Raw genomic sequence first — 23,047 nt, forward strand, 5'->3', positions numbered from 1 at the left:
CTGTGAATCCTGGTCTCCATAAAAAAAGGTCATGTGCTAAAGTTCTGGGGGTTAAGACTCTTAACAGAATTCAACCAATAATAGAGGTCAAATGCATGCAACATTTAAAATGCCCAACAGACTGAAAAAAATTAATGTCCTTCAGAGATGTGTGCTTTTCACTATTTCTCTAGAATCTAGTTTGATAATTGCACTATTGAATTTCTCCTTTTTTTTTTTTTGTCCACTAGATCAGCCCAACCCTGTGATACTGTATTAAAATACTCCATTATCATTGTATTTTGCTGATATCATTCCACCTGTCTAGTAGGTTTTCTCTGAGCACTTAGTTGCTGTGTATTCATATGACTTTATGACTGTAGCAGTCAGGGTGCTTCTGAAAAACAGGACAAGTTGGAGAGCTCTAGATAGGTGTACATATGGAATCGGCTTATGTAGTTCTGGGGGCTGGCAACTCTGAAGTCTGCAGAATAAGTCATTGGGCCAGAGACTCAGGGAGGAGTAGCAGCTTGGTCCAAAGGCCATTTGGAGGCAGAATCCCTTCCTCTTACGATGACCTTGGTGTTTTTGTCATCAAGCTTTCAGCTGATTGCATGCAGCCCACCCAAATTATGTAGACTGACATGCTTTGCTCAGTTGCTAACTGTATTTCCCTGTTAATCTCATCTCAAAAATCCCTTCACAGTGACATCTAGACAGATGCTTGACTGAACACCGGGAACCCTAGCCTAGCCAACTTGACACAGAAACCTGCCGGCACAATGACTGCTCCACAGCCTTGTTCTATGTGCTTTACCTTGTCTGTGGAGATGGATCCACATGGTTTGCAAAGTGACCACCCACCACTGATTCCTTCTTCTCCTCTTCTTTCCTGAGGCTTCTGCCCAGTGTGCTGGGTAGACAGTTTCTGGGTCCTCATTCTTCTTCCCCTGCTGGGTGAGTGGCTGTGGCTGGGACAGGACCCCCTGGCCTGCGTATGGCCCCAGATTCCAGCTTTCAGAGTTGTCTGCCATCTCAGTAAACAAGCAATTATGCCAGTGATCAAGCCATCAGCCACTGCAGCTGCCCCAGTACTCTGTATCCTGAGAGGAATTCAGGATGGAGAAAAATAGGATACTGATCCTAGATAGCTAATGTGTGTATCAAGGGAATGATATCACTGAACCCAGACCCTTGAATCTCACCCCCCACATAGAAAAGCGTGAAATTCATTAACTTGCAATGTCTGGTTTTTGTGACTAGCAGAAATTTTTTGGTGTTTGACTACCATTTTGTTGTTTTGAAGCAAAACCTGGCTCCTCCTTGACCTCTCTGGAACAGTTTCTCAGAGCTCTCTGAAAGGCTTTGTCCTGGACTATAGTCCTCAGTAATGCCCCCAAATACAACATAATTCTCAACTTTTAGGTTTTGCTTTTTTTCAGTCAACAATCCATTTCTGTTGTCGCTGGTTCCTTATATTCAGAAGCTTCTAAGAGGTTTTTCTGGGATTTCAGGAATGTTCAATAGGCAATGCCCTGGTTTGTGGTAATCAATCTGGTTTCGAACTTGGGGAGCCCACCCACTGCATAGATGAATCATCATAGTCCCAGGGAGGCCAGGAGGGAAGGGTGGGCCTCAGGCCTCAGATCCATGTCCTCCCACTTTAGGCTCCCTGCCCCTGGACCCTGCCCACCCAGAGTCCTCTCCACAAAAGTGGCAATGAAAGCAAACAACTTTACTCCTCAGTTCAGTTCAGTTGCTCAGTCATGTCCGACTCTTTGCGACTCTATGGACTGCAGCACGCCAAGCTTCCCTGTCCATCACCAACTCCCAGAGCTTGCTCAAACTCATGTCCATCGAGTCAGTGATGCCATCCAACTATCTCATCCTCTGTTGTCCCCTTCTCCTCTTGCTTTCAATCTTTCCTAGCATCAGGGTCTTTTCCAATGAGTCAGTTCTTCACATCAGGTGGCCAAAGTATTGGAGTTTTAGCTTTAGCATCAGTCCTTCCAATGTATATTCAGGACTGATTTCCTTTAGGATGGACTGGTTGGATCTCCTTGAAGTCTAAGGGACTCTCAAGTCTTCTCCAACACCTCAGTTCAAAAGCATCCATTCTTTGGCGCTCAACTTTCTTTATAGTCCAACTCTCACATCCATACATGACTGCTGGAAAAACCATAGCTTTGACTAGATGGACCTTTGTTGACAAAGTAATGTCTCTGCTTTTCAATATGCTGTCTAGGTTGGTCATAGGTTTCCTTGCAAGGAGCAAGCATCTTTTAATTTCATGGCTGCAGTCACCATCTGCAGTGATTTTGGAACCCCCCCAGAATAAACCCTGTCACTGTTTTCATTGTTTCCCCATTACAAAGCCAGAAGGAATCCTCAGTCTTTTAAGTCAGGCAGTCCTTTCCAAGATCACCCATCCTAGCTCACAGCAAGTTCTCCTGGTGATCTGGGTGGCCCTCTGTGCTGGGAACTGCCTTTAACCTCAGGACCAGAAAGCTTTCTTTCTGCCTGGAGGGGCGCGAGGGTAACTTCCTGGAGATTTTGCATTTCAAAGAGGTGACTCCAGGGCCCTTAAGAAGAGCCTTCCTGAGCTGTAAGACTGGCAGGAGGCAGGCCAGCTCCAGGGTTCACAAAGGGGAGGTGGATCTCCGTAGTGCTCTCAAGAAAGGGAGGGCAGAAAAGTTTCCTTCCAGCAGCTTGGCTGAGGCTTTCCCACAGTCTTTCCACCGCAAATCTCAGCTTGCAGGCCTCCCACAGCCCTGCCCACCGCCCTCAGGCTGCCTCATGGCTTCCCAGCTACTGCCCCACACGACTTGCCTCTTTGGGGACACTCGGGTGTCTCATGAGTTGCATGGACTCTGCTCATGGGGCCGCTCTCTGCTGGATGAAGGGCTCAGCACATGACCTCCCAAAGGCCCACCCACAGGGGATTGTCCTGTCTCTGGCTGGCTTCCCTGCCATTTCTCTGCCTTGACCACCAATCTGGGCACAACCAGGGCTCAGGGGGAAAGGGAGTGCTCTGGGCAATGTCAGCTGGTAGGCTTTCCCAAGGCAACATGGTGCGTCTTTAGAAAGGCCTAGCTCGGTTGTCACCCGCAGTGGTCATCGGACCCCAACAGTATTGGCAGAAGCCTGGAGTGGGGTTGGGGGCCTGGCCCGTAACCAGGTGAGGAAGAGCCTGTGGGGAGGGCGGGCACAAGGAGTGGGCAGCCAGCCCCGCAGAAGGCTGGCCAGTGACCGTGGCAGGTGAGAGGCTACACGGGGTCAGGGAGCTGTATAACCTTCCATTTAACTTGGATTAAAAAAACAAACAAAGAAAAGTGAAAGTGAAGTCGCTCAATCATGTCCAACTCTGCGACACCATGGACTGTAGTATACAAGGCTCCTCCATCCATGGAATTTTCCAGGCAGGAGTACTGGAATGGGTTGCCACTTCCTTCTCCAAAAAACAAAGGAGATACTGAAAACTCATCATGTCTTATTTCACCCCTGCCCCCTTGGAGCCTGTCACCTGCCTGCCAGGGCACATCAGGTTGAGAAGCTGGAAATCCTGCTCGCGCAGAGTGAGCAATAAATTGTTGACTTTTCCTCTACATGTGCTTACCCTGGAGGTGGTGAGAGGTATCCAGCAGTTGGGAGAGACCCTTGTCTCTTGGTGATGTGTGTGGACTTTGCCAAGGGGAAGAGCCTGGGGGCTGGGCCCTGCCCCTACCCACCCTGTTCCCCAACTCTGTGACCAGCAGAGTGTACCTCACAGGGCGGCCTGTTTCCTTCTCTGTAAAATGGACACAGTACAGTTGTGCCAAGAGGATGGATTGAACCCAGGGCAGGGCACATATCAGCTGGGTGGTGAGTGTCAGTGACGATCCAGCTCCTGCTCCTTGGAACCCTGCCCTAGAAGCTTGGCATGTTTGAGATTCTCATTATGGCCTCTGAGCCCTACCCGCTGCCCCTGCCCACTGCCCTCATACCTCCCCCAGCTCCCTGGGTTCCACAATGTTCCTGACTGGGCTCCACGAGGACCTCGATATGCCAATTCTTAGACTCAGTGGATGTGACCTTATTTGGAGAAAGGGTCTCTGCAGATATAATTATATGACAAATGTTGAGATGAGGTCATGCTGGATGAGCCGGGGGGTCTCAAATCCAATGACAGGTGTCTAGCAGATGGACCTGAAAAAAACTAGATATCTAAATAGAAAAAAATGAATCATGAATTGACCTCACACCATACACAAAGTTAATGAAATGGATCATAGACCTAAATGTAAAAGCTAAGACTATGCAACTTCTATAAGAAAAGTGTGTCAAGGCTGTGTATTGTCACCCTGATTATTTAACTTATATGCAGAGTACATCATGTGAAATGCTGGGCTGGATGAAGCACAAGTTGGTATCAAGACTGCCAGGAGAAATAAAAATAGCCTCAGATATGCATATGTCACCACCCTAATGGCAGAATGCAAAAAGGAACTAAAGAAAGAGCCTCTTGAGTAAAGTGAAAGAAGAGAGTGAAAAAGCTGACTTAAAACTCAACATTCAAAAAACTAAGATCATGACATCTGGTCCCAACACTTCATGGTAAATAGATGGGGAAAAAATGGAAATAGTGACAGACTTTATCTTCTTGGGCTTCAAGATCACTTCAGAGGGTGACTGCAACCATGAAATTAAAAAAACACTTACTCCTTGGAAGAAAAGCTATGACAAACTTAGGCAGTGTATTAAAAAGCAGAGACATTACTTTACTGACAAAGGTCCATATAATCAAAGCTATGGTTTTTCCAGTAGTCATGTATGTATGGATGTCAGAGTTGTACCATAAAGAAGGCTGAGTACCAAAGAATTGATGCTTTTAAACTGTGGTGTTGGGGGACTCTTGAGAATCCCTTGGACAGCAAGGAGATCAAACCAGTCAATCCTAAAGGAAATCAACACTGAATATTCATAGGAAGGACTAATGCTGAAGCTCCAATACTCTGGCCACCTGATGCGAAGAGCTGACTCACTTGAAAAGACCCTGAGGCTGGGAAAGACTGTGGGCAGGAGGAGAAGGGGACAACAGAAGACGAAATGGTTGGATGGCATCACCAATCTGATGGACATAAGTTTGAGCAAACTCTGGGAGATGGTGAAGGACAGGGAGGTGCAGTTAGTTCAGTTCAGTTCAGTCGCTCAGTCGTGACTGACTCTTTGCGACCCCATGAATCGCAGCAGGCCGGGCCTCCCTGTCCATCACAAACTCCCAGGGTTTACTCAAACTCATGCCCATCGAGTCGGTGATGCCATCCAGCCATCTCATCCTCTTGTCGTCCCCTTCTCCTCCTGCCCCCAATCCCTCCAAGCATCAGGGTCTTTTCCAATGAGTCAACTCTTCACATGAGGTGGCCAAAGTATTGGAGTTTCAGCTTCAGCATCAGTCCTTCCAATGAACACCCAGGACTTATCTCCTTCAGGATGGACTGGTTGGATCTCCTTGCAGTCCAAGGGACTCTCAAGAGTCTTCTCCAACACCACAGTTCAGTGGGAGGTGCAGTGTGCTGCAAAAATTGAGGAACAAATCTTAGTGGCTCAAGTTTTGAAAAGATTTCTTAACTGTGATATGAAGAGTGCAAGTTATAAAATTTACAAACTCATAAATTTGACTTCATCAAGATAAAATCACTCCTTCTCATCAAGGAACAGCTAGGAAAATGAAAAGGGAAGCCACAGTCTGGGAGAAATATCTTCAAAACACATATCTGACTAAGGACTTGTATCTAGAACTCTTACATTAAATAACAAGACAACCCAAGTTAAAAAAAAAGGGGGAATTCTCTTGTGGTCCAGCAGTTAGGACTCAAAGCTTTCACTGTGGAAGGCCTGGGTTTAATCCCTGGTCAAGGATCTGAGATTCTGTAAGCCCCACAGTGCAGCCAAAAAAAAAAAAAAAAGTAAAAAGATTTGAACACACACATCACCCAGTTAAGATATATGAGTGGCTGATGAGGTTGTAAAAAGGTGCTCAACATCATTAATCATCAGGAAAATACAAATCAGAACTACAACATGATTCCACTTCAACCCACCAGGATGTCTGGAATCACAAAGATGGACAAAAGCAAGTGTTAGGATGACGTGCAAAGTTGGACCCCTCATACACTGCTGGTGGGAAGGTAGCCCGGTGCAACTGCTTTGGAAAACACTTTGGCAGTTCCTCAGTTAAACATAGACTTACTATGTGACCCAGCAATTCCACTCCTAGCTATATACGAGGGAGAAAGGAAAACAACTGTCCACACAAGAAATTGCACACAAAACTTCACAGCAGGTTTATTTGTCAAGGCCAAAGTTTGGAAAACCTAAAAATGTACCAAAATAATTTTGATCCATTCAGACAATAAGACTAGTACTTAGTGATTAAAAAATGAAGAACTTACAAACACACAACAACCTGGATGCACTTCAAAGTCATTATGCTGAGGTCAGGCAAGAAGAGTGCATGCTGCATCATTTCAATTACACAGAATTCTAGAAAAGGCAAACCAATGTGGAGTGACAGGAAGAACAATCACTGTGGGAAGGGGGAGGGCAAGAAGGGGTATGAAGGAGTGAGCACTGGGGCAGACAAGGTAACTTTTTGGGGTGATGGACACACATTCACCATCTTCACTGCTGTGATGGTTTTACAGGTGGATACACATCAAAACTCATCCAATTGTACACTCTGAATGTGTTCAGGTTTTGAAAGATTAACCAGCAACCTTCAAATCCTAGAGGGCCCTTGTGTTGTGATGTCATGGACACACTGGGGCTAGCACAAGAGGAAACCATCTAAGTAGAGGTAAAAGTGAGAATTGACCTGAGAAAATAAATGGCAGCAAGCCACCACCCAGGGTGCTTTGCAATTTTGGGCACTCCCGTTTGCCTTTGCCCGCCCCTCCCCCCAGTACTCTGTCCTTTTGACCCCTTCCTGCATGGAAAATTCTTCAGAACTGTCTAGATGACTCCAGTGTACACTTAGTGGTCTTCAATGTGTAAATTCACAAACTCTAGCAGTTATCATCTACAACTTTTTTCTTCCTTGATCTTAGAATAATTCTCTGTTACAAAAAATTGCTCTTCTTCAGGAGCCAGCTAGAGACCAAACTTCTTTGTCTGACACTCCTAGTTGTTCGTGCTCTGGTTCTCATGACCCTTTACCCCATGTCTGCCCTACAGAAAGCCCTCCATCCTCTCAGAAACCCCATGATCTCCACTTCTCGTCTTCAGAGTTCACCTGGTACTAAGTTCTACCCTGACCTCCACACAGTACTTTGCTACCTAACCAGGCAAAGACTCAGCATCCTGAGCTGAAAGCTGCCATGTCCCCTTACCGTGGCAGGGATGGCAAAAGCGGGGTCTTGGCCCCTCTGGAATTGTTCACAGGGATTTGCTTCCAGCCTGGGCATCCTGCTTCCCCTAGATTGCCACAGTATGGGCCAGAACCAGCCCCGGAGTGAGGGGGAAGCCATCCAGTAGAATTAGAAACTAAGGACATTCAACAACAGTGGTAACAGAATCCTGCAAGAGCCCCCTTCTCAGGCACCAGGCAGCTTTGCAAAGGGGAACAAGCCTTGCAGGCAATGTAAGCAAAAGGTCTAAGACACCAGGTCACTGATGGGGTGGCTCTGCCCTCCTGCTCTAGGAGTCCCAGCGGCCTTGGGCCGCTGCCCTTGGTCTCTGTGCAGCTCCTCTTGGAGGGGTCCTGGCTTCCCTTCATGCCCAGACACACAGTCTCGGCTCCCCCTCCCCCAATCTAGGTCAGCACCCTTTCCTGAGACCTTTCACCAAACTGCTGTTACTTCAAATCAACACCCAGACCTTCCTTATTTGTTTACACCCAAAGTCAAAGAATTCAGTTGGGACAGTTTACCAGTTATGAGAAGATACTGCTGCAGCACTTAAACAGCTCTTGAAAAGTGTCCCAAGTTTGAAAGATCAAATCATGTGCTACATGATCCAGCATCTGACAGGGTCGTCTCTGGAGCCAAAGCCCAGTCCAGAAGTGTGGAGTGTGAATTTTGTTGGGGGGCAGGTGGTGAAAAGCAGGCAAGACATCCCCAACAGTCTCAGCTTTTACATTCCAGTCGTCATTAGAAAGCAAGTGTGGGCCACAATCACAGTTCCCCACCTAGCCGGGGGGAGCCCGATTTCAAGACACAGTAGAAGGCAAATCGCAAGCATCCTCTCCGGACACTCTCTGGATGATTCCATGTGATACCAGTTTAGTTCCTGATGCACACCTGATTGATTACCACCACATGTGCTAATGAAGAGGAGTGAAAATCTAATGAAGGAGTGAGATGAGGTGGAGAAATGCCAAACCAAAGATGCATCACTTATACATGTCACATATCTGGGTAAGCACTAAAGAAATCCTGGAGCCTTTCAGGGCACTGAGACCAGAGAACATGTGCCTGGCATCTCTGCTTGCATCTCTCCAGGTAAGTCCACTTTCTGTTGAAAAATCAGGCATTACCACCTGTACCCCCAGTATCTAGTCATCTCTAGGTGGGTCCCAAGGTATAAAAAGGTGCTCACATTCAAAATCTAGTCAGCTTATCCAGTGGAACCAATAGGTTGATGCTGTACTGGGGAGATACACCTTTTCTTTATTAAAAGTTGGCTACTGACCCATAGGAGTAAAGCCATTCACTTTCTAGAGCGATGGAAATGGATAGCATTGTGCATGGATTTACGCTCCTTCCGGGCCTGTCATGCAGCAATTGTTGCCCCAATCCTGGGTTGCCTCAGCTGAACAAAAAAGGTACCAGAGCCCGAGCAAATGGCCTCAGGCCGCTGTCCCCTGCCCTTTGTGGGGGTGGGCTTCCTGAAGCCCTGCTGCTTTAAGAAAGACTGTCTGGAACCTCAGACAAACAACATGCTTCCCAGTGACCTCACCACAGAGTTCAAAGACAACACTCCTTTAAAACGTCTATTTCTAGTGGAAAACCCAAAGCTGCAAATACTTTCCACTGCCAAAAGGTAAGGTTGGAGCCAACTGTGGTCTAAAACCTGAGGTCAATGTGCTAAGGGGATAAGATTCATTTCACAAATATTTACTAAACGCTGGGCTCAAAGACAACGTGACACACAGAGCAAAAGGAGGCTGAAATAAAAGCAAGTTACAACAACTAAAGAACTTTTCCTAAGTCACAAATGTGCACAAGTGATGGTCATATTAACTGTATGAAACGACTTGCTCTCTATCTCCTTCTCACTCTCACTTCCAGAGTCGTCCAAGCAGTGGGCGCTCCAAGCAGCATGTGCAGAAGGAGCCCTGCACTTCCAAGCCCAGTTTCTGGCAGGGGAAGTGCGTGCTTCTCAGAGGCCCAGTGGGGGAAATCTCCAGCACACCCACCACCTGCCTGACCTCTGGCAGTCCGTGTGACTGAGCCGAAGACCCTGGCGGGTGCTGAAGGGGGCTGGCAGGTGGTGAGCCAACCAGGATGCAGGGCTGAGAAGGGCAAGGGGGCAGAACTCCTGGTCCCAGCTCTGGGGACAGTGTGGGCAGAACAATCCAGACCTGCCAGCAGCTTCCCCCCAGGCAGCATGAACTCTTCCCTGCAGAGTCTCTGTGGGTAAGGTGGGCAAGGGGTGGCCTGCAGTAAAGTGCCATTTGAAGGCTTCACCCTGTCTCTGCAGGGATAGGGGAGGGAGTGAGAAGACGGGCCAGGCTTGCCAGCAAGCTAACTGGCCGTCAGGCCTGAGGTAGGCCCCTTTCTCCTTCCTGAGGTCTTCTGAGAGGGTTGGAAGGATTCTTATTTAAGGGGCGATTCCCTGACACTCCCCTATAGCAAAAATTTCTACTATGACTTACATTACACCTGAATGCAGGAACATTGAAAGCAACTGAACCTCTAATATTGTAACAAACATCATGTGAAAGCGAGAGCCATTACTGGGCTTGCTCTGTGCAAATTCCTAACCCAGCCTGCTTTCCTCCTGATCAGCACCAGGCATGAGGGGCTGCTGTTTCAGGGGGAGAAGCAACTTAAATTGTGTGCTTTAGGCACTGAGAGTGGGGAGAAGGAGCAGACAGGCCAGTCCAGCCCTTGCAGGCTGAATCTGAAGGCAGTGGGTAGGGTGAGCCGGGGTGCGGGTAGGAGACGAAAGGCAGCAGGGCAGCTGGTGGCATCTGGGAGGGACCTGAGCCCAAGGGCTCCTCTCTCTGGGAGGGGAAGCCAAGAGTCCCCAGGCCTCATCCTCTTCGAAGGGCCCAGGGAAGCCATCCCCCCAAATCCCCTGAGCTCCGAAAATATGGGTCCTGGGTGCTGCTTCTCCTGGAAGCAGCTGGTGGTGCCCGTGGGAGGCTGTGACTTTCAGGCACAAAGTCAAATGGCCTGGAAAAAGTATGGGCCACTGCTCAGCACAAAAGCAGGGTGTCCTGTGCTTTACCCCCCAAGGAGATGCCACTCTCCATGGGCTGATGTGTGGGCACACAAAGTGGGCACAAGCAATTCACTGTCTCAGTCCCTGAGTCCTTTCTCAGACCATTTCTGATGAATTTTAGGTGATGTCACAGTCCAGCCACAGCCTCGATATGGAGCCCACAATTTTGAATGCTGTCAAGTCCCTCCCACTACTAAGCTTTTAAAGGATTAAAGTGCTCTTCGTGTCTTCTACCTGAAAACACTAACAAGTCTTGGGATGAATTGAAGGCCCCCATGAGATGATATGGGTTGCTACTTAACTCAAGGCACTCGCTCCCTCCCACCCACAGCACGCAGGCCCCAGGCACAAGGGGCAAGAGCACTTTCAGCTGCTCCAATGAGGAATACAAATGTGTGAAGGGGCCAGTCTGTGGTGCAGTCTCTGGGCTGCAATTGCATCATCAATGAGGGAAGGGAGGGGGACTAGGAAGGCTCATCTTAAAGCCAGCCCTCCTGCAGAGCACCCAGTCAGATGGTGGTGCTGGGGGCAGTGGCACAGCTGGAGTCTTGAAGGTGATTCTCATTCTCCGGGTGGGACTCTGCAGTGGCTCTTTGGAGGCCCAGGCAGGCCGGTTCCATCTCTGAGTTGTTCCCCTCCAAGAGGTTCTGGTGAATTCTTGGCTGCTGGTCAGGCTGTGGTTTCTCCTTGGAGGCCTGGTTGCAGTCATCACAGTGGCCGCAGGCACAGGGCTGTGGGCGGCTGTGGGTGCGCCAGTGTTGCAGGAAGGCAGAGCAGTGGCGGAACGCCTTCCCGCACTCCTGACACCTGTAGGGTCTCTTCTCAATGTGCACTATCTGGTGCTTGAAGAGGTTGGATCGCCGGCTGAAGGTCTTCCCACACTCACTGCACTCATAGGGTTTCTCACCAGTGTGCACCCGGTGGTGCTGGCTGAGGCCTGAGCGGCCCCGGAAGGCCTTTCCGCACTCCTTGCACGTGAATGGCTTCTCCCCTCTGTGGACACGCTGGTGGTGAATGAGCTGGGAGATGCCCTTGAAGGCTTTTGTGCACTGGCTGCACGTGTAGGGCTTCTCACTGCTGTGTGTGCGTTGGTGCTCAGTGAGGTTGGAGCTCCTGCTGAAGGCCTTGCCGCACACATCACAGGAGTAGGGCCGCTCGCCACTGTGGATGCGCTGGTGCTCCATGAGTGTGAAGTTGCGCCCAAAGCGTTTCCCACACTCATCACACACATAGGGCTTCTCACCAGTGTGGATAATCTGGTGCTTGATGAGGTTGGAGCCACGTGTGAAAGCCTTTCCACACTCGCCACATGCATAGGGCTTCTCACCACTGTGGATGCGCTGGTGCTCCAGGAGTGAGAAGTTGCGCCGAAAGAGTTTCCCACACTCACCACACTTGAAGGGCTTCTCGTCACTATGGATGACTCGGTGTTTGACGAGGTTGGATTTCCGGGAAAATGATTTCCCACACTGCTGACACACGAACTGCCTCTCCATGTCTATGAAACTCGGCTGCCTTACAACCAAATCCTGCCTACCTCCGCAGCTGCTTCCCTGCATCTCTCTTCCCTCACCTGGGGAGCTGCCTTGGTCTTTCTCCCCAGGAGGGTCACCCCTGCTGGAACCTGTCTGTGGACAACAGGCACGTTTCTGTCTGTGCTCAAGTGTTTCCTCTGACTGCCCGGCTACCTGGCCCATGTTGCCAACCTGAAGATTGGCCCCTGGGAGTTCTTCTGGACAATTATTCTCCTTTGAAATTGTCAGCTTGCTATTCATTCTGTCACCTGGAAAGACATAGAGAGCACCAACCAGCGTCACTACCTTCCTGGGTCTCAATTTAGGTTTGTTCTTTACCCTCACCCTCACTCCAAGTCTGAGAAGAGCTGAATCAGGAGTTGAGGGCATGGGAGAGAAAGGAAGATGACTATCAGCAGACAGGAAGGCAAGAGGGGAGGAGACAGCAGTGAGCTAGAAATAGAAGAGCTGTTGTGAGACAGAGGATTCCATGGCAGATTTAAAACTGCCACGAAAGAGAATGTCCAACCCAAAGTGACCATGCCACCCTCCATCAACTGCTGCTCTTTGCCAATGGCTCAGGCAAGCCAGTAGAGCTCCCCTCACTCACCTTCCTGCATCCCTGTGGTGATCCTCATCCTGTGGACATCTGCAACCCATGGTTTCTCTCCTTGCTCTAGCTGGATGATCAGCTGAGGCTTGGAGGACGAAAATCCTGTCCATGGAGAGGAAGCAGGTTAATCACTCCTGGACTCAGTCTGGCATTAGTATCTTCAGGACCAGAGAATGAAGAACTTTCTAGAAAGTATCACTGGGAAGGTCCTGAGAAAAGGCACAGTCCCTCTAGGGTCAAAGAGCTCTGAGTGTATGAACAGGCTTGGCATGTATGAAGAGTCTTAAATAGGTGGTGATTCGGGTCAAGAGGATAACCATGTTATCATTTGGCCTGCAAGATGGGCAGCTTGTGGGAAATGGGGAGTTAGTGGAGAGACACTGAAGGGCAGACAGAGGGCTGGAGCAAAGCTGCAGGGAGTATCAAGAAGTGAACAGAGCTAAAAGGCTGCCTGTTTCACCATGTAAGAGAGGAGATGTCTCTGTTCCTTACACCAAACCTCACTGCCTGGTGAGGGGCAGAAACAACCAAGGTGGGGCGCAGTAGAGGAGTTGGTGCCAGCTCTTTCCAGATTTTTCCAGACTGGAAAACCAAGTCCTGGACCTCTATGCCCTGGGCTCTATATGGCTTGATGCAAGGAACAGATGCTTCTAAACTTTATAACATGAAATGCACACAAAAGGCAACTTTGGTAAAAATAAGTATAAATTAATGCATATAAATATTCAAGGTTAATTTGCACTTATCTTTTGGGTAGATGAGGTTTAGTTAACCTCTGATTTTATATAAAAATACCTATAGGCCTAAAACCATTTAGATAAAACTGCCTTTGAGGTAAAAGCTGGGCATCACTGGATTACTGACCTGATGGAGAAATGCATTTATTCTTGGAATCACAGTAACCTACAAGGAAAGGAACTCAGAAATAAACTGAGTTCTGAGACAGGTTGGGGGCCTGACTGTGTGCAGGATCCTTACCCAGTGACACCAAATTGTGGTGATTATCTAGCATCACTTGCTTGTACAGCTTCCTTTGTCTATGATCCAGAAGCTTCCATTCTGCCTTGGTGAAGTACACAGCAACATCCTCAAAAGATACTGGCACCTAAAACAAGCCATCACGGTGGTTTCAGGGGAATTCACCCCCATGGGCCCCAGGATGAGCTGGCAGCAACAAAAAACATGGGTCGTGGTGGGTCCCAGAGAGCTCGTCAACAGCTGTGACAACGGGACAGGAAAATGCAACGGATGGAGGCTGATGGGGGGAATGCTGGGCTGAGGGGCTGTCCACAGTCAGGGATCCCCACTCACCTTGGGTCTGGCTGTCAGGAGCATGGCCGCCATCTTGGGGGCACAGGGATGCTAAGGGGGTGGAGAGAGACCGGTGTGAGCTGAGCCTATGCACTGTGTGACCTTGTCTAGATAAGGCCCCAATCAGAGCTGCTAACAAAATTCAACCCATAACACTTTCCAAAGCTGAGCTCCTGTCCCCTCTCCTCAGGAGACAAGGATTCCATCTCTCCTCATGCTGGGCCTGCCTAGCCAGGCTGTAAGACTGTTAAGGTGTTAAGGGAGTGTCTTTCTTCTTTCCTTTTCTCACCTCCTTCCTCTCTCAGCCCTCCTACTACATGACTAGCCCCTCAATCCTGACTTTCAAGCTACCGCTGAAGCCCCATTGCCCCTGAGGTCAGAGTTCTTTATATATACATATATACGTATATTTATACAATTTCATTTATTTATTTTTGGCTCCTCTGGGTCTTTGCTGCTGCATGGGCTTTTCTCTAGTTGTAACCCCATGGACTGCAGCCTACCAGGCTCCTCTGTCCATATAATCCTTTTAGGCAATAATGCTGGAGTGGGTTGCCATTCCCTTCTCCAGGGGATCTTCCTGACCCAGGGATCAAACCCAGGTCTCCCGCATTGCTGGCAGATTCTTTACCATCTGAGCTACCAGGGAAGCAGAAATAGTAGAATGATGGGGGAAAAATACCTTGACAAGTGACAAAAAAAGTCAACTTGAAATGTCCTTACACCAATTAAAGGAGTACATTTTTATTTTAAAGAAATGCTATCAACTATCAGTGACTAGAGCAAAATTAATACTAAATCACTTGCAAGTAGCTATGTAACTAACCTCCAAGTTGGGACAAAAAGCTTATAACAAACCAATAATTCCTCCCCAAACTGGCAAAGCCAGATGAATACAAAATCATGTCTTAGAAGGCACCTAAGAGTTGCCCAAGCAGTGAGAACAAGAGGGACTGAAGTTCAGGAGATAACCATGGAGAGTTAATTTAATGCTCTTTTCTTGGACAACTCAAGGCACAGGGAACAGGCTGAGAATTACACTTTGTCCTGAGCAGAAGTTTAAAGCAGTCTGAGAAGGCTATAGTAACAAAATCAGAGACATGAGAGGTCTTAAGCATATGGTTGTCTTTTCCGCTCATGGTGTGTATGAACTTCTGAAGCTAGAAAGGCCAAAAAACTAAACTGAAAGTCTGAAAAGCAGAGCTCAGGGAACTGATACAAAACTTAAGAGTTAAGGAAACTTTAAGGGAAGAAGTCTGGTGAACAAACTAGGTTTTCAGATGAAAGCCAAGAAATAATCAAAGGCAGCTGATACCTTACTAAAACAAAACCCAACCTGCACTCTGTTCAGTACCTGCCTGAATTAAGGGGTCTAACTCCCACTTTATCAGTCTAGCAAAGAAAGGGTGAAACTTTTCTAGGGGAAGATATAATCTTCAGGAGTATCTATGATTTTAAAGATTCTAAAATATGAATTAAATTAACATTTAATTATAAATACTGCAGGATTATTTACATTTCTAGCATTTAACTAAAAATAACTATGTTACCAAGAAATAGGACCATAAGAACAAACCTCAAAAAGAAGAAAAACAACACAAAACAGAACAAAATAAGCAATCTACATATTTGGGTTAACAAACTAAGACATTAAAATATAATTAATATGTTAAAGAAAACAGTGGAAAAGATGGAAGAAATACATGAAAAGATGGCATATTTCCCTAGACAATTAATATCTGTATCAGAAAAGAATCAAAAGGAAACTCTAACTGAAACGTCTAAAGTGAGCTCAATAAATGGTTTTAACAGGAGATAGGGCTTCCTTCATAGCACAGTTGGTAAAGAATCTGCTTGCAATGCAGGAGACCAGGGTTTGATTCCTGGGTTGGGATGATTCCCTGGAGAAGGGAATGGCAACCCACTCCAGTATTCTTGCCTGGAGAATCCCATGGACAGAGGAGCCTGGCGGGCTACAGACCATGGAGTAACAAAGAGTCAGACACGACTTAGCAACTAAGCCACCACCAACAGGAGATTAACACAAAAGTCAGAATTTTGAATTGGATGACATGTCGATACAAAATACCAAAAATAAAAGCCCAGACATTAAAAAACAAAAAAAGTGGAAAATACAGAAAAGACCAATAAGAAACATATGAAACACTATGACTGAAGATCTAAGAAGAGAACAGATCTGAACGTTTACAAGACTTTCTAAATATAAGAGGAAGGTATTAACCAACAGATTTAAGAAGCTTTAAGAATATCAAGCAAGAGAAATTAAAAAAAGAAAAATTATACAAAGGCACAACATAGTTCCACTGATGAAAACCAAAGAAAAAGAGAAAACTTTACAACCAGTATGGGGGAGAAAGAGTAAGGAGGAGATATAGTACCTTCAAAGGAGCAGTAAGAAGAGTTAGAACTAGAGCTAACTTCAAGGAAAAAAATGGCAGAAATTGGAAAAATAGGATAAAAACCTTAGGCACCACAATAACCATTTGCGTGAGTTATTTTACAACAGGCGGTCTTGGTAAGGAACACAGAACCAACAAGCCACCACCAACCACAAGAATTCGGGAAAGGCCAAAAGGCCACATGTCCCAGGATGCTCTTTGCAGGAATCCATTTTGGCTAAGCAATGCATGTGCCACCAGGAAGGGCCCTGAGTCAGAACGACTGGCCAAAGACAACCTGGAAGCTAATCCCACCCATAAAACCTGAGACTGCAGGCAACGTGGCTGAGCAGTTCTCCTGGGTTCCCTTACTCTACTGCTCTCTGCCTGGGTGCCCCTTCTCAGTGAAGTCTTTTGTAAAGTCTCAGTAAATTCTCAGGACGTGTGTCTCCTTGGACAATTCATTTCCGAGTGTCAGACAAGAGCCTACTCTCGGGCTCTGGAAGGGGTCCCCCTTCCTGCAACAAAACCATGAGGTGAAATGCTGAGGGCTGCTGGCCACATGATGTCAAAATGTCTTCCCTATTTACTGCTGGTCACAAGAGACGAAGTGAACCTAATGGTGGGACAGAGCTGGGATATCCCCCAGAGGTGGGATGTCCACTCCCTCGGCGGAAGTGCTCAGTAGAGCTCCTGCCAAAGCTTGACCTGATTCTATGCCGCCTTGGGACTCAGCTTCTGGTTTACAGAGGACCTTGGGACAGAGGGACTGGTTAAAGGCACCACAGTGGAGCAGCCAGCGCTGATCCAGAAGGTGGGCTGTTTCCTCTGCAAATCAGTGTCACAGGGGAAAGAGGAGGCTGGGGAGGGAGATTGCTCTGGATGAAAAGAGAGTTAAGTGGCCAACAGCCAAGTGCAGTGGGAGTCCCTGATGACATGCTAGCATGAACAAAAGAGGAATCAAAGGGGGAGTGGGCGTGAGGGTGGGGCGACTGCTGCCCACATGGTGAGTGAATCGTGGCCCCCGGGTTAGGGAAGAAAATGTCTTTCTCAAGAGATGCACAGTGAACCATTTGGGGAGAACAAGGCTTGTGAAGTGACTCTCAAGCATTTTAATGGAAACAAAAGAAAGAGAGAAGGAAAGAGGGGGAGGGAGGCAGAGAGAGGGAGGGAGGGAAACAGGCACATAAGGCAAGCTGGAGGCCACTGCTAACCCTGGGAGGTGGGTACTGGGCTAATTGGACTATTCTACTTGTCCATTTGCTTGACAGTGTTCAAAGTTAAAAGGGAAAACAGTCTGGTAGTTCCTTAGTAAGTAAACATAGTTATCATCAGGCCCAGTAGTTCCACTCCTGAGTATATGCTCAAAAGAATTGAAAACATGTTTTCACAAAAATTTGTCCACCAAAAAAAAAAAAAGAAAGAAAGAAAGAAAGAAAGAAACTTGTCCACTAAAAGAAAAAAAAAAAAAAACCAAAAACTTGTCCTCCCATGTGAATTAAGTGCAGAACAATTCATAATCTCCAAAAGGTGGAAACAACTCAAGTGTCTATCAACAGGAGTGGAAAACCAACCATTGTCTAGACACAGATGGAACATTATTTGGCCGCAAAGGGGAATGAAATACTGATCTACACTACCATGTGGGTGAACCTGGTGTCATGATGCTAAGTGAAAAAAAACAGACACAGACACAAAAGGCCACATACTGCATGATCAACCCTGAATATTCACTGGAAGGACTGATGCTAAAGCTGAATCTCCAATATTTTGGCCACCTGATGCAAAGAGCTGACTCACTGGGAAAGACCCTGATGCTGGGAAAGATTGAGGGCAAGAGGAGAAGGGGGCGACAGATGGTTGGATGGCATCACCGACTCAAAGGACATGAGTTTGAGCATGCTTCAGGAGATGGTAAAAGGCAGGGAAGCCTGGTGTGCTGCAGTCGATAGGGTCACAAAGAGTTGGACACGACTGAGCAACTGAACAACAACAACAACTACTGCATGATTCTACTTATATGATGCAAGATAAGATTTCATAAGAGCTTTCTCGATCGAGTTTTGAGATTATGACTAAAAACTCTTTTCCTCCAATTAAAATAAATAAATTAAATTAAAAAATATTTAAAATAAATATTGTGGAAAAAAAGAAAAAAACAACTCCTTTCCCTTTGCCTTCTCAGGCAGTTTGCTAAGCTCCCACCCCACCGACCTCCCATATCAGGGCCCCTCTCTCCTGGCCCACTAAACCCATGGCCCAAGTCCCACTTATTGAGGTTTCACACTCTGGGGCCAGGTACCAGACAGCTAGTACAGCCCCTGTGTCCTGGAGACTGAGAAACCATTCAAACTAGCCACTGCCTAGGGACCCTGTGGACACTAGCTACCCCTATCAGGTTCGCCTTCCCGTGGCACTCACCCCTTCTTCTGCCTGTCATCTCTCCAGAGTGTCACTGTTCTGTAGCTCACTATAAAAAAATCTTTAAATCTTATAAAACATGACATATCCAGAGAGTCATAGGTAGATCCATATGGTCAGAGAGCCAGGGGCTGGGATTGGGTAGGGTGGGGTGACTGCTTCATGAGGATGGAGTTTCTTTTTGGGGTGATCAAAGTGTTTGGAAGTCGCTACTGGTGACAGTTGCACAGTGTTGCCAATATACTTAATGTCACTGTCAAGGGATCCTCTTTTACCCTCTTTTACCCATGTTCACTGGGAAACCACCATCATTCACCGAGAGGCCTCCACAAGCTGAAGGTGTGTGTGTTTGTGTGTGTGTGTGTGTGTGTGTGTGTAATACTGATATTAGCAAGGGTTTTCAGACTAGTGTCAAATTGTTTTCAAACACATCACAAGCTTATTTTTTTTCTCTATCAAGACTGTACTGCCAGGTCACTATCCATTTTGAACAACACAGAAAAACTGAAAGGAAGAGGTGTTTTCTCTAAACCTGTATCCCAAGTTGTGCTGCAAGCCCTCAAGAGAGAAGATACTTGAACCGTGACCGCCCAAGACAAACATGTCACAGACAGAGTTCACTGGTGGACGGAGACTGGCTCAAGTTTAGTACCACAAGGCACATCAGAGGTGCCAGCCAGCAAGCTGGTTACACACAGCAGCGTCTATCCTTGGGACCTAGCACCCCACTGGCAGCATAGTTTCAAATCCTGGAAAGAAACATGACAAGCCCTGTGCTCACAGACCCTGTGTGTGTGTGTGAGTCCTTCAGTCATGTCCAACTCTGAGACCCCATGAACTACAGCCCGCCAGGCTTCTCTGTCCATGGAATTCTCCAGGCAAGAACACTGGAGTGGATTCCCATTCCCTTCTCCAGAGGATCTTCCCGATCCAGAGATTGAACCAGGGTCTCCTGCATCGCAGGCAGATTCTTTTATCATTTGAGCTACGAGAAAGTCCTTTTCACTGATCCTAATGCCCTAAAAGCCCCCGTCAGGAACAGTGTGACTTTCTCAGAGAGCAGGAATGGAAGCAAAGATATGGAAGGAGCTTGCAGAACTGGAGGGCGGCTTCTCCCAAGACACTTTGGCCTTGGTGGGTCTCCAGAGAAGGGGAGAAGCTGAAGGATGATTCTAGGCCCCAGGGCTCGGGTTTCCCTGAGATAGGGCACCAGGTATGCAGGTGAGGGCCCCTCAGATAGCAGCACTTGGGGCAAGGAGCTGGGAAGGTCCCAGGAGTCTGGGGAACCTGGTAGCCCCTTCCAGGCTGGTCTACCCCACAGAGGGGCGGCAGACTCCCCGTCACTGGCTGAGCCTGGCTGGAGGTGGCGGGATGGAGAGAGGAAAGGTGGAAACGTGGGCCCCAGAGGGAGAAGCAGAGGGCTTCAGTGCTGATGTCTTCTAAAGACCACGAGATGGGGCTATTTCCCCAAAAAAAGAAAACGGAAAACAGGGAAGGCATGCAGCAGTCCCACTGAGGGCGGGTCAGGGAAGTGGGGCTTTGTCGTCCACCAAGAGGGACGAGCGGGGCCACTAGGGTTGGCCGCCTTCTGCCCTGCTGGAACTTCCTTTGGGTTTTGGTAATTCAAGACCCCAAGTGCCTCCGCTCAGCGCCAGGCAGCCTTCCTGGAGACCTGTGTCACCTGCCAGCCACCCAGGGGAAAGGCCTGAGGTCCCATCTGAGAGCTGCCTGGGGCCAGCAAAGGCCTCTGGGAGCAACCTCGAAACCCGGGTCTCCAGGCTCTGCTCTGCAGGGGCTGCTGGTTGGGGAACAGAGAGATGCCACCTGCTCCCAGCTCTTCATGGGGTGTGTCTCACTCATGTAGAGGAGCTTCCTGACCTTGCCCTCTTCTGCTCCACACTGGCCCAGAGTGGCTCCTGCCTTTACACTGGCTGTTGCCTCTGGCCCCAACAATCTTTCACCTCTGTTAAGTTTTTCCGAAAGGTTGCCTTCTAACCACACTGCTTAAACCCGCACGTGGCCTCTCTTCTCTATTTCTGCCCCGCAGGACTTAGCACTGGTTAACATACTCTGTGATTCTTTCTTGTTTGCTTATTTTTTAAATTAATTAATTTTAATTGGAGGCTAATTACTTTGCAATATTGTAGTGGCTTTGGCCATACATTGACTCTGTGATTCTTAATTCCAAACGTTGACTGTTTCTTGCCCGTTTCTTGCCACTAGAATCGGACCCCCCCCCGCCCCCAGCAGGGCTTTGCGGGTTTTGCTCCCTAAGGCTGGATCTGCAGTGCCCGCTGCAGCCTGGCCCCCGGGAGTGCTTGGCCGCTGTGTGGGGGCCGGAAGGCTGGCACCGCTACCTCTGTCCGGAGCCCGGCACGCTTTGCCGCTCGGCCCCTGGCTTCCTCTTCTCGCACCTTCTCCGGGCGAGCTCGGCCCCGCTAACATCCCTCACCACCCAGGGACACAACGCCCCACCTCCCGAGAGCCGCAGGGGGCCCGTCCGGGGACCCTCGGGGGGCTCACGCTCGCGGACGGTTGGCTGGGTGTCCCTGGGCGGGAGTGCCGCGCGACCTGACGCAGAGGCGCAAAATCCAAACTTACCCGCGTCGCGACGCTCTCTGGGCAGCCCTAGAGTCAGCGGTGAACCGCAGTCGGAAGAGAGAAACCGAGAAACACCCGCTGCCTTTCCCCGGCCCGAGGAAGGGGGAGGGAAGCCCCGAGGGCTGGTCGGCAGCTCTCCGCGCTCGCCACCTCCCAGGGCGTCCCTAACCACCTGCCGAGACCTGGCTCGTGGGCTTCTGAGCCATTCTTCCGTCTTCCCCCCTTACCCCCCGCGCCCCCGTCCCTGCCTCGGAGAAAGCCCGAGGCCAAGGCCACCACCTCCGAGAAGCCCTCCAGAGCACCACACCCAGGGGGCGATGGGGCTCCCGGTGGCGGCTTGACTTTACCCTTGGGTACCGTGCGGGAGGCGCGTCCAGCACGACCGTCCGTCTGTTCAGCGCCAACGAGCCGGGGCCGGGGCACTAGCAGGGCCGGGGCGGCGGCGGCGTGGGATGGGGCGTGGTGGGGGGGGCACGGAGCATGCGCGGCACAGCAGGAGGGAGGCCCGGCCCCGCATCCGCCCTTGGCGCGCCCCGAGGGGGGTCTGGCTTAGCTCCCTGCGTCCCCCGGGGCACTTCCGCTTTCAGTCTGGGCTGCTTAGAGACCTTGGGGGTCGCAGCCAGTCCAAGACCATCCCCCAGGGGCAGGGGAGGGGCAGTGTTAGTCACGCACCTCCCAGGTCTCAAGACTGCGGGGCTTTCTTTTTTGCCCGTCCGTCCATCCATCTGGGGCTCACAGAATCCCTGGGGGGGGGGCAGTCAGCACCAAGTGGCTCAGCCACGGCACCCCAGTAAGGGACCAGCCCATTTGAGACAGAAGGGTGAAGCTAAGAAAGTGGGGGGCAGTGAGAGGGGATTTGGGGAGATCAGTGGGCAGACAGACAGAGGAGTAGTGAAGCGCTACTGCGTGCTTTGGTCTTTCCCTGGGTCCCCCCAGGGCCTTGGAAACTGCATTTCCCCACAGGACTGGGATTGGAATCCAGGGCTGAATGCACATACCTGCCCTTGGTCATGATGAGTTCCTCCCAAAGTTAAGAATAGGAAAAAGGCTGTGGAAGAAAATCCACAACAAAAAACACCAGCACTGCGTGTTCTGTCCCTCCCGGCCCTGGTTGTTGGGAATTAAGCATGAGGTGGAGACGCTTCCTTCCACAAGCAGAGCACAGGACTGCAGCAAGAAGCCCTCCCCATGCTGACGCTCCCAGGACACAAGCTGCCTGCCCTGGCTTAGGAGGAAAGCTGGGACCCCCCTACTCAGGTGCTTCTGGCCTCGTGGAGCAGGGTTCTCAGGCCCAAATGCTGCATAGCTTCAGGGCCCTGTCCCTAGATGAGAGTCAGGGAGGTCCCCTGTGGCCCCTGGTTGCAGGTTCTGATGCCCACTCTTGTCTTCTCACCAGGAGTCTGGCTAGATAAGCCTGGACCTGGGCATTAGAGGTATAATGGGGTGAACGGTAGCCCCTTAAAAGATATGTGCATGCCCTAACTTCCAGAACCTGTGAATGTGAGTTTTCTGGGAAATGGGTCTTTGCAGATGTGATGAAATTAAGAATCTCAACATGAGAGCATTCTGGATGATTCAGGTGAGCCCTAAATCCAATGACAAGTGTCCTTATAAGAGACAGAAGAGGAGAGAGAGACACACACAGAAGAGAAGCCACATGAACACAAATGCAGAGACTGGAGGGATGCGACCACAAGCCAAGGGATGCCTGGAGCCCCACAGAATGAAAGAGGCAAGGAAGTGTCTACTCCTGGAGCCTTTGGAGGGAGCACAGCCCTGCTGGC

The 23,047-nt window shown here is 49.1% G+C and overlaps 1 protein-coding gene across 1 annotated transcript; it reads right to left on the minus strand.

The window, feature by feature from the left end:
- Nucleotides 1-10,913: 10,913 nt before the first annotated feature.
- Nucleotides 10,914-13,875, minus strand: ZFP92 (ZFP92 zinc finger protein). Its single transcript, XM_061136937.1, has 4 exons — nt 13,843-13,875; nt 13,510-13,636; nt 12,529-12,633; nt 10,914-12,028 (listed from the first exon to the last, which is right to left on the minus strand). Exons 1-4 carry the CDS (start codon nt 13,873-13,875, stop codon nt 10,914-10,916), a joined length of 1,380 nt encoding a protein of 459 aa, XP_060992920.1.
- Between the last annotated feature and the right edge of the window lie 9,172 nt (nt 13,876-23,047).

This window comes from Dama dama, chromosome X (genome assembly GCF_033118175.1).
Source record: "Dama dama isolate Ldn47 chromosome X, ASM3311817v1, whole genome shotgun sequence".
Lineage (NCBI taxonomy): Eukaryota > Metazoa > Chordata > Mammalia > Artiodactyla > Cervidae > Dama > Dama dama.